At 35.5% G+C, this 12597-nt stretch overlaps 1 protein-coding gene across 4 annotated transcripts in view; it reads right to left on the bottom strand.

Annotated features, from left to right (window-relative positions):
• Window positions 1-12597, bottom strand: part of Ncc69 (sodium chloride cotransporter 69) — a 43315-nt gene that overhangs the window by 15916 nt on the left and 14802 nt on the right. For 3 of the 4 annotated variants that reach the window (XM_073082150.1, XM_073082151.1, XM_073082153.1), the window contains exons 4-8: window positions 4815-4974; window positions 3293-3388; window positions 2760-2929; window positions 1456-1648; window positions 929-1068 (exon numbers count right to left, since the gene is read on the bottom strand). In XM_073082150.1, coding sequence (XP_072938251.1) covers window positions 929-1068; window positions 1456-1648; window positions 2760-2929; window positions 3293-3388; window positions 4815-4974 — 759 coding nt within the window. The remainder of the gene's footprint in view (window positions 1-928; window positions 1069-1455; window positions 1649-2759; window positions 2930-3292; window positions 3389-4814; window positions 4975-12597) is intronic. The other variant, XM_073082154.1, reaches the window with a different exon arrangement.

Raw genomic sequence — 12597 nt, 5'->3', positions numbered from 1 at the left:
TGCCCCGCGGTTTCACCCGTTAAAAAGAAACGGGCACACCTAGTTCTAAAATATAAATAGCCTAAGTATTACATCTGCTACCTGCCAATATAAGTCTAGAAAAACGGTCCAGCCATTTCAGAGATTAGCCTGAATAAACAGACAGACAGACTAAAATTGTAAAAAATGTTATTTTGGTGTGTGTATCGTATGTTTAATCATATGCATGTAGTAAAAAGCGGTTATTTCAATATTAAAAACAGACAGTCCAATTTTATTTATATGTATAGATAAAAGATGTAAGAGACTATACTAGAGATGTAATAGACTAAAGATGTAAGAGATGTTAAAGAGGTAAGAACACTTGTACAAACTTCGGATTGAAACTAAAATCGTGACTAATACGAGCTTCGGAGTTAAACTAACACTGGTACTACTCACATGAGTATCTCATCTAATAACAGATCATCCCAGGTCAAAAATATAATAATCATTCCGATAATGTCCCATTACACAAGTCTCCTCTTAATGTGAGAAAAGTTTGAGACACAATCCACTAACATAGAGTATTAGCATACAGATTCATATGTTTACTAGAAATTACTGGAAACACCCCAAAATGCCAATTTTTGCTTTTTTTTTTGCCAATGCCAATGCCAATTGTTTTTATATTATATTATTTTATAATTCTTGTACAGTTCTTGATTAAAGATTGCATACACGTAACGACATCTAGTATCAAGTAGCGACATAAAGCAAACGTAACTTACTAAGTTAAAAATAAAACTCCTATCACGTGTAAATTATTTTTGTCAAAGTTACTTATACAGTTAAAAATAAAACTCATATCGACCGTAGATTATTCTTATTGAAGTTAACTCCTTACACAGCTACAAATAAATTCCTATCAACCGTAAATTATTATAGCAATAATTAAGTTTTAACCAACCTTCAAGTCACCAGATATATTAGCGCCGGCGAGTATGCCGGTGGCGGCGGGGAAGAATATGGAGAATACGGAGAAGAAATTGTGCTCCACGCCCTCAAATTCCCTGTAGTCTGGACCCATATTACTGTAGAGTATTGACACTGTAAGAGTAAGAAAGCATGTGTCTTTATGCAAGCACGTAAAAAATCATACTTGTCTGGCATACTTATAAAATATTTTTATGCATTTAAAAAAATGTAGACTGACTAAACGACAATAAATGAAAGTGAATACTAAAAATATATACACTTTGATATGAATCATTTTTATAAATATTAACTAACAATGTATACGTTAAATGGTGTTACACTACGGCCACGATTTGAAAGCTAACTAATAATAATTGTTAACCGATATCGTCACATGCAATAATTGAATTTTAATCTAGATGGCGTTGGTTACAATCAAAAGCAAACTAGGTGACTTTCATCCCCCGCTAAAAATCACTCCGATCTGTTTTTCCAAAATAAAACATCAAAAACACTCACTATTATATCCAATGAACCCCTGGGCCTCCTCTAGCTCACTCTTCGGCCCGATGATGGTCCCGATGCACACGTCACCGATAGCGGCCAGTAGGATGATGAGCAACACCACCTGGGCTTTGGCCTCCCACTCCATGCCCACTATCACGATACCAGTTAGGAGGACTATCGTGATGTAGCCGTATATCGCTTGGTCCTGAGGAGTAAGAGTAACCCGATTCAGCCTATTCCTATATCTGATAGACTGACAGACATTTAAAAACAAACGTTTTTAAGTCATAAAATCAATGGCACTCATTTTTTCATAGATTTAATATTTAGTATATGGGGTACAAGGTTTATTTTTATAATATAAGAGTAGCAGACGAGCATGCAGTCCACCTGATGGTAAGTGGCTACTGCCGCCCATGGACATCTGATATCAACCCCAGATAGATATTCCTACCTGTGCCGGCCAGGCCGCTACTCCTGGGGACTAAGCTGGAACGCCTCGGAAAAGTATGTCTCCCTTACCACCATTCAAACTAGAACACAGCATCGCTTCAAATTTGCTGTTATGAAGCAGATATATGTGTGGTGGTAGTGCGGCTGGAGTCAAGCCACAAAGGGTTGTACCACCTTCAAACTACTACACCTTCTGACTATTTGCCACTTGTTAAAATACTAAAAAATATTTGTTACACGCAGTTGATTAACGTTATTACTGAAATTAAGGTTAATTATTAAAATTACTAGTTACACATATTTCATTATTTATTATTTGATATAACATTTAGAAAAATCATTATTACACCTTGAGATTTTTAGTCTCCAGTAAAATGCAATATTGAAATAGAATCAGAAATCACGTTTTCTATTAACGTTATCAGTGAATCTAAAACAATGTCTACAATGTAGGTATTACGTTTCCGACATAAAATCAATAATCGCAATACTTATAAGGAAAACATGTCATTATTACGAAGTACTAAAATATATTCGTTGGTAATGATAAAGAACGAATATAGCGGGTTTTCTCCTTTATTTTCAAAATTTATATATGCATTGTCACTGCTACCCATAGAAATCTAGGATCCCAAAGAGAATTGAACCCCTACCTGAGATTGGATTTTGACTCCCGAAAACTAGGGAACTCTTGGATCAGTTTTGTCATCCTTACTACATACAAACTCATCTCATCTCGTCTCATCTTATTTTATCTCGATTCACTACATCTCACTTCGTCCCACCTCGTCGCAACTCATCTCACTTCATCTCACCTCGTCCCACCTCGTCACACCTCATCCCATATAATTTCAGTTACTTACCCAGGCCTTGCTGACCATATACGCGGACTCCGGTATGAGTGTGATGAGCGACTCCCCGAAACCGACCACGTACATCGCGCAGGCGACAGCGTTCGCCATCGAGAAGATCAGACCGATGGAACCCCCGAACTCGGGGCCGAGGGAGCGCGATATCATGTAGTATGTACCACCTGAAAGCGTATAAAATGTTCGCGTATAAAAAGGCGGACCAGTCAGGAGTAATGGAATAAAAATCCATAATGCAATTTCATTTAACTATAAACTTTGCAAAAAATACCAATGGTTTATTAATACGTTTACTTAAACGATTCCCGGTTTGGAAAATATTTTTTTTAATACAATTATATACTTTTGCGTTTTACCAAAATCGACCTCGTACCTCGTTTGAGCATTTTCCAATATTTGCGAATTGAAAAGTTAAAAATGTTTTTAATATTGTAGCATTTTTATGTTATCCTACATATAAGGCAGACGGCCCACAAATTGGAAATTACACATAATCATATTATTTCAGAATATGAATTGTGACTTACCTCCTTTTATAACCCCGTTGGTGCTAATAGCGGACATGGAGAGCGCGGTGATCGTGGTCACCACCGACGTTGTCAGGATCAACAGCATCGCCTGCGCTGCCAGACAAAATTATCATTATATTATACACCAGTCCTCATACATAACAATGTAAATAAACAAGTAAATCATTTAAGAAAATATTTGAAGGTAATATTTAAAGGTGGTAGAACCCTTGGTGGTTCGACTCCGGCGGTACCACTGCCACACCTATTTCTACCTAATAACAGCAGTGTTAGGCGCTGCTGTGTTCCGGTTTGAAGGGTGTGGTAAGGGAGACAGACTTTTCCGAGGCGTTCCAGCTTAGTCCTCAGGGGTAGCGACGCATCTGTGGCCGACCTCAGGTAGGAATATCTGATCCTATCTGGGGTTGATTACAGATGTCCATGGGCGGCAGTAGCCACTTACCATCAGGTGGAGTGCATGCTCGTCTGTTACTCCTATATTATAAAAAAAACCTAATATGTTAATGATCCGTATGGCGTAATAATCGCAGTGTAACGATCCGTAACGATCAGCAGTAAAAGAGTAGCGAATATGAACCACAGCCAAGCAAATATTTCATTCATTAATTTAGAACAAAGGTTTAGAGATTTAAAACAAATCATTAATTTAAATATTTTGTTTGAAATCATGGCAACAGCACCCTACTTCAAGCCTTCTTTGTAACCTTTTACCATCTACAAGTATGTTTTTTTAAATCACGTGTCTCAATTCAAAATTATATCTTAATGGTCTACGAGTAATTTGTGTAGAATTCATTTATTTCTCTATAATTTACTGAATTGCTACAAACTTAAGTAATTCCTTTTATCTACCGAGAACAGAATTATGAACTCAAATCAAATTGAAAATTAGAAAAAAAAGTAACATAAATTGAGACACATAAAAGTGTACTTTTACAAAAAAAAAATTAGCAAGAGGTACATCTTAAATCAAACAATCAAATATCGGTATAATAACATACATACACAATCTAACGATTTCATTAACACGACAGTGTAATATTTACACGTTACACACACTTCAAATAATACTAACATGTTCAATTCATTGTACGTTATGACGTGAATGGCTCACAAATATTGACTTTACAAACATACTTTAAAAATGTTTATTTTAATTCAATTCATTGTAACATTTGTAACTTATGCTATTGTGTAACTTTTAATTCACGTGTCATAATTCTCTTTCGTAAAATACATTCATTGAAATAAACGTTCCACTGGCACAAATGTAGACTATTTCAATACATTATTTACAAGCATCTGTTTCATTATTGCAATGCAGTCCTCAATGAGAAGTACTAGCTAATCAGGACGCCTATCTAAAATTGATCATTAAAAAGAGAAAAAGATGCTAAATGCGCTCTTATCAGACAAAATCATACTAACAATCTCATGGTACACTTCAAATCTGGATTAATAACAATTTATATATAGCAACAATCATCCAACTTTCACAATCAAGCCATCCCATACTAACCCACGCCGGCCTGTCCGACCACCCAGGAGAGCCGCAGGAAGAGCATCACGCCCCAGATGTTGAGCAGACAGCGCATCAGCACGCCCTGGATCCAGCCGAACTTCACGTGCGGCGTCGCCAGCGCCGGGCTCGCCATGTCCTTCTCCAAAGTCTGGCCTGGCTGGAAACACATCTCACATGTCCTAATATGTCTTGGCTTGTGATTCGAAATTGTCATCATCAACAACAACACTTTTTATTGTACCAAAGGCAAAATCCAAAGATTTTATTCAAAGTAGATTATTTACCATTCCATAGAATCGCACTACATGGAAGATTATTTATCATAGATAAGGCTGTTCATGATGGTCACGACCCTCAGTCATGAGGAATCGATTAAGAAGAAGATTCTTTACAAATTCTTTTAGAACTATCTGCTACCACTTAGGAAGAACTTTCGTTATGGAGAAGAAGCTGCGAAAGAGACTCCATAACACAATCTTTTGAAAAAATCAAATCCCAATAAATATCAGCTATGCTAATAGAGTATGTGGAGCTGCAGTTAGTTCTAAACACAATTTTATTGGTCAAATAATCACTAGATTTATAATACACATTACACGTTTGTTTTTTGATTTTAAAATTTCTTAATGTGAGATTCTTGGCCAGTCCACTACGCTGACCCAGTATTGATTGATAAATAGATTGGTAAAGTTTTAAGGTATCCTTAGTGGTTAGATTCAGGAGGCCTCCCTAATAACAGAAGTGTTAAACGCTGCTGTGTTCTAATTCGAAGGGAAGGGAAACATACTTTTTCGAGTCATTCCAGCTTAGTCCTCAGGAGTAGTGGCACATCTGTGGCCGACCTCAAGTGGGCAATCTTATCTAGGGTTAATTACAGATGTCCATAGTCAATTTATAATTTCACCAACGAAGTCGGTAAAAACATGCATTAAAAAATTATCGCATCAATTACTATAAACAATTAATCATTTACTTGTAACGATTAATAAGCAGCGACTTATAAATAGAGCGAATAATATTCCTTTATCAATATTAATATAATAACATTGCACGCCAATTATTTATTGCATTAAAACACAGAACACGTAACTAAATAGACTCGTAATGTAAGAATTATTATCAATATATACTAAAGCAGTTAGGCATTTCAGTGTTTTGTGCAATTATACATATTATAAATTAATTGTGACTTTGATTTAATAGTGAAGGAAAACCGTTTTGAAGAAACCGGCAGGCCTGAAAATTTTAAATGTCAATGTTATGTGAAGTTTAACAATTCGCACTTAGCTAGCAGACTATGACCTAAATCCTTCGGACTCTGGCAGAAGACCCGCGCCCAGCATTGATATAGCACATTTTACTATGACATCAGTCAAATAAATCTTATACTCGAGATACACGCCTATGAATATTATTCGTCTTATTACATATTTTCTATTAGCAATCAACGAGCAGTCAAAAGTAGAGTCCGAACAGCGAATAGTTCCCAGACTATCCTTTGATCATATTAGCTGTCTATTTGCTTACATAGTCTACGTATCGGAATTAAATAAGATGTGTATAATTGAGAGGACAGTACGACATTATTGATATAATTGAACTGACAACGTATTATCTTGAAACGTGCAATTATTATAAAAACATTATTCACTTGAACTATGACGTAATAAAATACTTCACGTGTAACTTAATTGAATTAAGAACATATTTTATTTTTATTTTTTATCATGTCACAGATACATTAATGTACGAGTAGATATTACTTATTATGTCTCCTTTCGAAGAGAACCTCTGAAGCGAATCAACAATTCATTGCTCATTCCTAAGTCCCTAGCTAGTATGATAATTAAATGTTGAAATGATATTATTAGCATGTGGTGAACAACTTAACGGTTTATTATAGTATAATAACAAATAGTGTAATATATGGAGTAATCGCGATGAGAGAAATGTTCCAACAGCTCTGCAGATAGAATGCATACAAGAAATACATCTTTCAGAACACATAACTGGATTTCCATTCTATGATTCCAGAATTATACCCATAAGGATGTAGCCAATTGTTATCCAAATGTTAATACTGATTAACCAGATATAGAAAAGTCAAGTTATAAAAATACATATCTAATTAAAACAAACTGGAGAATTATTATAAGAACAAAAACTCCACTGCTTAAAAATATACCTTATGTCACTCCCATAATTTAGAAAAATCCAATAACATCTCATATACTCATAATATTTTTTAATTCCGTTCAGCCATTTGTGTTATAGGGCGTGCCAAAAAATAAGACGCATGTAACATACGCTCAAAAACCGTTACTCTCTCCAGTCGAATAAAAACACAAACGCCGACCGATCAATATGTAATCATATTACGTTACACGGTAAGTGTAGTAACATTAACAAGATTAGTTAGTTTGCATGTAACGAACCCCCGATTGCGTTACATACCCCCCTCGGCGACCTTTGATCGCGTTTTGTTTTAATCCCTCGTGATACACCACCGATCTCTACCGACAGCTGATGATCCGTTTTTTTAATAATGAAACCTAACGATAAAGCAGACGTACTACCTGATGGAAAATAATCAACGTCCTCTATGGACATTTGCAACACCAAAGGAGTTGCCAAAGCGTCAAAGGCTTTGGAGGAGAGCTCTTTTTTGTTGTTATCTTGTTTGTAAATTATTGTTCTAATAGTATTGTATAAAGAAAAATGTTTTACAACTTAGAAATAGGTTATACGTTTAAATAACATTTCAAAATATCATCTCATGGCAAATAATGTTGTAAATGCGAAAGTGTGTATGTTTGTATGTAGGTATGTTCTGTCTTCTCGTGAAATCCGCTGAACTGATTATTGACGAATTTTAGCATAGGAATATTCAAGACCTTAGAGTCGAACAAAGACTATCTACCTTACGTCGTGAAAATAAAAGTTGGAGGGATTGAAAAAGGGGATGCAACAAAATAAACCCATCAAAGATTTCAATGCCTATGTTGATAAGTGTTTTCATCTGTTGATCCGGGTCACCCACAATAAAGAATTGTATGAGAAAAAATCGCTAAAGGTTACAAAAAGCCTTATTTATGAATATTCATTTAAATAAACTGCAAACTAAATCAATTAAACATTATTTTAATAAACAGTTTAACTTTATCGCCTCTATAACGTAAACGTACACATGAACGATCATATTTACATATTTCAACATTTACAACGCTTGATTGACGAGTGTCTTGACGTTTAGTCATTGCATTAACTATAAAGTTTATATAATAGTTAAATAAATGTATGTGTCATGTAATAATAAGAAAATTAAACATTTATTTTACCTCAAACACAAAACTCCTTTCCATACTATTTATATAACTTCTACCCTTGTTAATTGACCAATTCGCATATTTTTTACAGTGAATCTAAACGATGAAGCAAAGAAATGAAGTGCTACCTCATGGAAAATAGTCACCTTTACAACATCAGAGGAGGAATCACCAATCCATTGCCGGCTTTAGAGGAGAGATCTTTTTGCACGTTCAGGATATATAAAGAAACGAAACCGTAGAATTGTTTTGTTTATACAAATAACCTTGTGAAATGGGTGTAATGGACTCGTACAGACAGCCTAACCCAGGTCTGACTCAAAATTCTTCATTTAGATCTCCATTTTGCCGGAGATCTAAAGATTAACCAGATTATAAGATCTATATGGTCACTTCCCCACCACAAAAGATAGTATTTGCTGCACTATCTCTATGTACCTAGTGCAGCGATATCTCGATCGTATTATACGTAATCCGAAGTACAACAATAATGTACATACGAGCACGTGTAACCTGCATTCCACACTAGAATTAGTCACTGGGTCAAGCAATGCATACGTACCACCTACGACAATATACTATTGTAGACAGCGCGTGGGTCCACCCCTGACCCCGAGTCAAGTGACAACGTAGGAATGCTAGAACTTCATAGATTTGTAGCTCATGTTCTCAACGCCATGGCGTTGTTACTCATGTCAGCTCTATCATTCTAATTAATACGACAACTCAAGTGATTCAGCCGAAAGCTTCGAATAGCAAAGGAATTCATTGAAATTATTTTAATGATACAAAAAACTGTGTTTTTAACAGTTGGTTGTTAACCAATGTATACTTTTCAAATTATTTCTTTTTAAAATTTTCAGATTCTGTAACCAGAATCCCATTTGAAAAGAACCACTTCATGCATTGTATTTAAATTACGACTATATTCACTGTCGATCTAAAAACATATAAGAAAATCTTCATGATGCTTGATATAGATTTTTTATGGTGATTTGTTACAATATACCAAGACGAACACTCAACTATCGCACCCATCACAGTAATATAAGGACATCATTTAGACGTTCTGAAGAAAATTTGCCCAAGATCTCAGAACCCTTCGAAAAGAACCCAAAATAAACTCATCATCAACCCATTACTGTCCCACTGCTGGGCACGGGTCTCCTCTCAGAATGAGAAGGGTTAGGCCATAGTCCACCGCGCTGGCCAAGTGCGTATTGGTAGACTTTACATACTTTTAAGATTTTTTTTTTATAAATCTCAGGTATGCAGGTTTCCTCAGGATGTTTTCCTTCACCGTTTAAGCAAGTGATAATTAATTTCTAATACGCACATAAATTTGAAAATCAGAGGTGCGTGCCTGGGATTTGAACCTCGGACCCCTCGATCGAGAAGCCGCGTTTCTTAACCACTAGGCTATCACTGCTTAAATAAACTCATACAACAAAAATATTCATATGGCGCGACCCGCTACCATACTTGTCACAATTGAGATGGAGCAATTAAGTGATTAAGGGCCGCAATTAGGACAATTAGCGGTTACCTGCGATCACAATTAGTGCGTCATTCTGATACAAACGCCGCCTTCGCATAAACAACAGCGCCTAGACAAACTGGAGTAGTAGTTGCATTGTAGTTAGTTGAAATAAGACAAAGAATATGTGGTTTGATGCCAGACAGGCGAAAGAAAGAAATCAAGTTAATTTAATAATGTACATAGTACAATTTTTACTACGTACTTGTTGATTTGTAATAAAATTTACCTTATCAATAGAGAAGTTTGTGAATAGGAGCATGAATCCGCTTCACATAAAAGCATACCAATATCAACAATGTCTTTGTTCCTGTAGCTCGAGACCAGAATAGTACTACAGTCAGTTACGGTTAGCTTAGTTTTATTCGCCCTTCCCTGTCGTAGAGGACGACTAAAGCATCCCACATAACCCAATGGTCTCTCCCACGATTACGTAGTAGATTTTAAAGGTTTCAATTCACCAAAAAGCGGTCAAGTTTATGATAATTCCTTAGTAGGTACTAGATACTTTTCAAATTTCTATCTGTGCTAAGTAAATTTGCATAGATTGCTTATTACTACCGGGCGTAAGACAGTATAACAACTAACGCCTTGAAGCATAAGTATCTACTTCGACATGATTGCACTCTGTATTAAACCTATAAGTAGGTACTCATGGCCTACGTACAGTTCACGTTAACTTGTAAACTTAACCTGGTTACGTGGAGCGCTATTAATAGCGGCTGGAACTTCCACTTCACTTGATATTCGATAACCTCGCCCCGTGAGAGTGACCGTGACCGTCCTACGATATGCCGATAACCATGACTCGTACTAATACATTTTACATAAATACTAACATGCGCATTACGTTAATCTATAGAAATACAAGCAAAGTTGGTTGTAGATCCCTTTGCGGTTCGGTCCCGCAGGCACCACCGCTACACCTAATTATGTGTAACATAATTCACTGCAGAATTAAGCGCTGCTGTGTTCCGCTTTAAAGGGAGTGTGTGTGGTTCTCAAATTCCATATTCCAATAGTTTTTACTTGCAATAACTATTGCAGTCCTACGGATTGTCAACGCATCTATGATAGGTTTCAAACAGAAACTTTGTTTCATATGGAGAAACTAATTATAGTTATATCCAAAGATATTTCAGTATTTTTTCAACGTGATTACAGGAAACGACTATCGTTGTGTTAAGCTCTTGTCTATGGAAATTCCACAGTCCATAAAATATTGAGGATATAAGAGACTATTTTGAATTATGTATTATTTTAACCATATGACTACATTATTACGTAACTAATAACTATATTTTCCAATAGATTGCATATGCTAATAAAACAGAGACATTTAATAAACATGTATTCATTATAATAATAGGTATTATATGAAGATAGATTTTTATGTAAATGATGGAATCGTTTTTACAAAAAAGTCATCTCTCTACACGATTTAACTTTATAACCACATTCTAAAACTAATATTACTAGCCCATTAAAATGTTACTTTATTATTTGGGTGGCAATGGGGGATAATTTAAATCCAATTTTTGGGATTACAAATCTTGTCCCTCGGCCGCCATCTTGTAAAAGGGACGCAAATACTTTGCGCCCGCTTTCAGGTAAATAATTGAAACAGAAAATTTGTAAGAATAATTATAGTCTCACATTAAAGTATCTACAACATTGGTTCTACAACTTTTTGTCGTACAACCGTAGGGCATACACACAAACACAACGTCACAATGCAAGTATTTACACATTAACTAGAAAAATAATAGCGAAGGACATAGTCTAAATATTTACGGCAACACCTGTATCAATAGAGTCGAATAGGGCATACAGCTACACAATAACACTTCCTACACGAGTTACGACAGAACATACATATTACATACGCTTGAATGGAAATGTGAGTAAAGTACTTATAGCTCAATGGGACTCGATTATCGAAAACGATATTTTAAATTTTACAAGGCTACCAAAAACTATAAAGGCCTTCCTTCCCTAGACAACTGTGTAATAGTTTAGATTTGAACATTATATCAATGAGTATGGAGGAATCGGACATCTCTGGAAGTAAATCACCCTTACAATGCAAAACCTGTAATGATTCAATTTGTGAGAGCACCCACGATACAATCAGTTTATCTTGCTAAAATATTCAATCTCGAATTGTTACGTTACAGATGAATGCTCGTTAGTCCATGAGAGGTTTAGCTATTCAAAACAGTAAAAAAGAGCTTTCCTCCAAAGCTTGCGATGCATTGGCGACTCTTCTAGTGTTGCCAATGTCCATAAGTAGCGGTAATGACTTTCCATCAGATAGCCCGCCTGCCTTATCGCTCATATAATATTGGCAATATTGTAACCTATCTTAATCTGATAAAGACAATCTTGGATCGTAACATTTCAGTGCAATTTCCCAGTGTGAAAGAGCCTTAATAGTACTTATTAAAAAACTCAAATATGCAAAATACTCAGATTAAATACCTTCCCAGATCTTAGAAAATGATTTATATCTACAAGAAATCTCATTTTAGAGAATATTCTATGATATGATCTTTGTACTTATAGATATTTACTATTCCCGGACATAAATGATTAATGAATATTTCTCAGTACACCAGATGGTATGAGTGGATTTACTACGAAATGGAACTCTCGAGATATTATTTACGTGCACATGCCATAAATATATCAACGGATACAATGGTAGTATATTTTACTAAATGGCTTTATTTACGTTAAATTCAGTATAATTGTAATACCGATTAGTAAACGCCATTCTTACTTTATGGTAACTTAGTAGTAGTGGACATCGTGAGGGCAGGATTAAAATCCTCCAGAATATTCTCAATAAGTGAAATCAACTAAACTGCTCTTAAGCAACAATATGGAGTCATCTCATTATTAGGGAAGCCTCAAC

This window comes from Epargyreus clarus, unplaced genomic scaffold (assembly GCF_041222505.1).
Source record: "Epargyreus clarus isolate Ecla_fem2 unplaced genomic scaffold, WU_Ecla_fem_2.2 ptg000017l, whole genome shotgun sequence".
In the NCBI taxonomy this organism is placed as follows: domain Eukaryota; kingdom Metazoa; phylum Arthropoda; class Insecta; order Lepidoptera; family Hesperiidae; genus Epargyreus; species Epargyreus clarus.
Note: the sequence above shows the minus strand (reverse complement) of the source record. Positions and strands in the feature narration are given on the sequence as shown.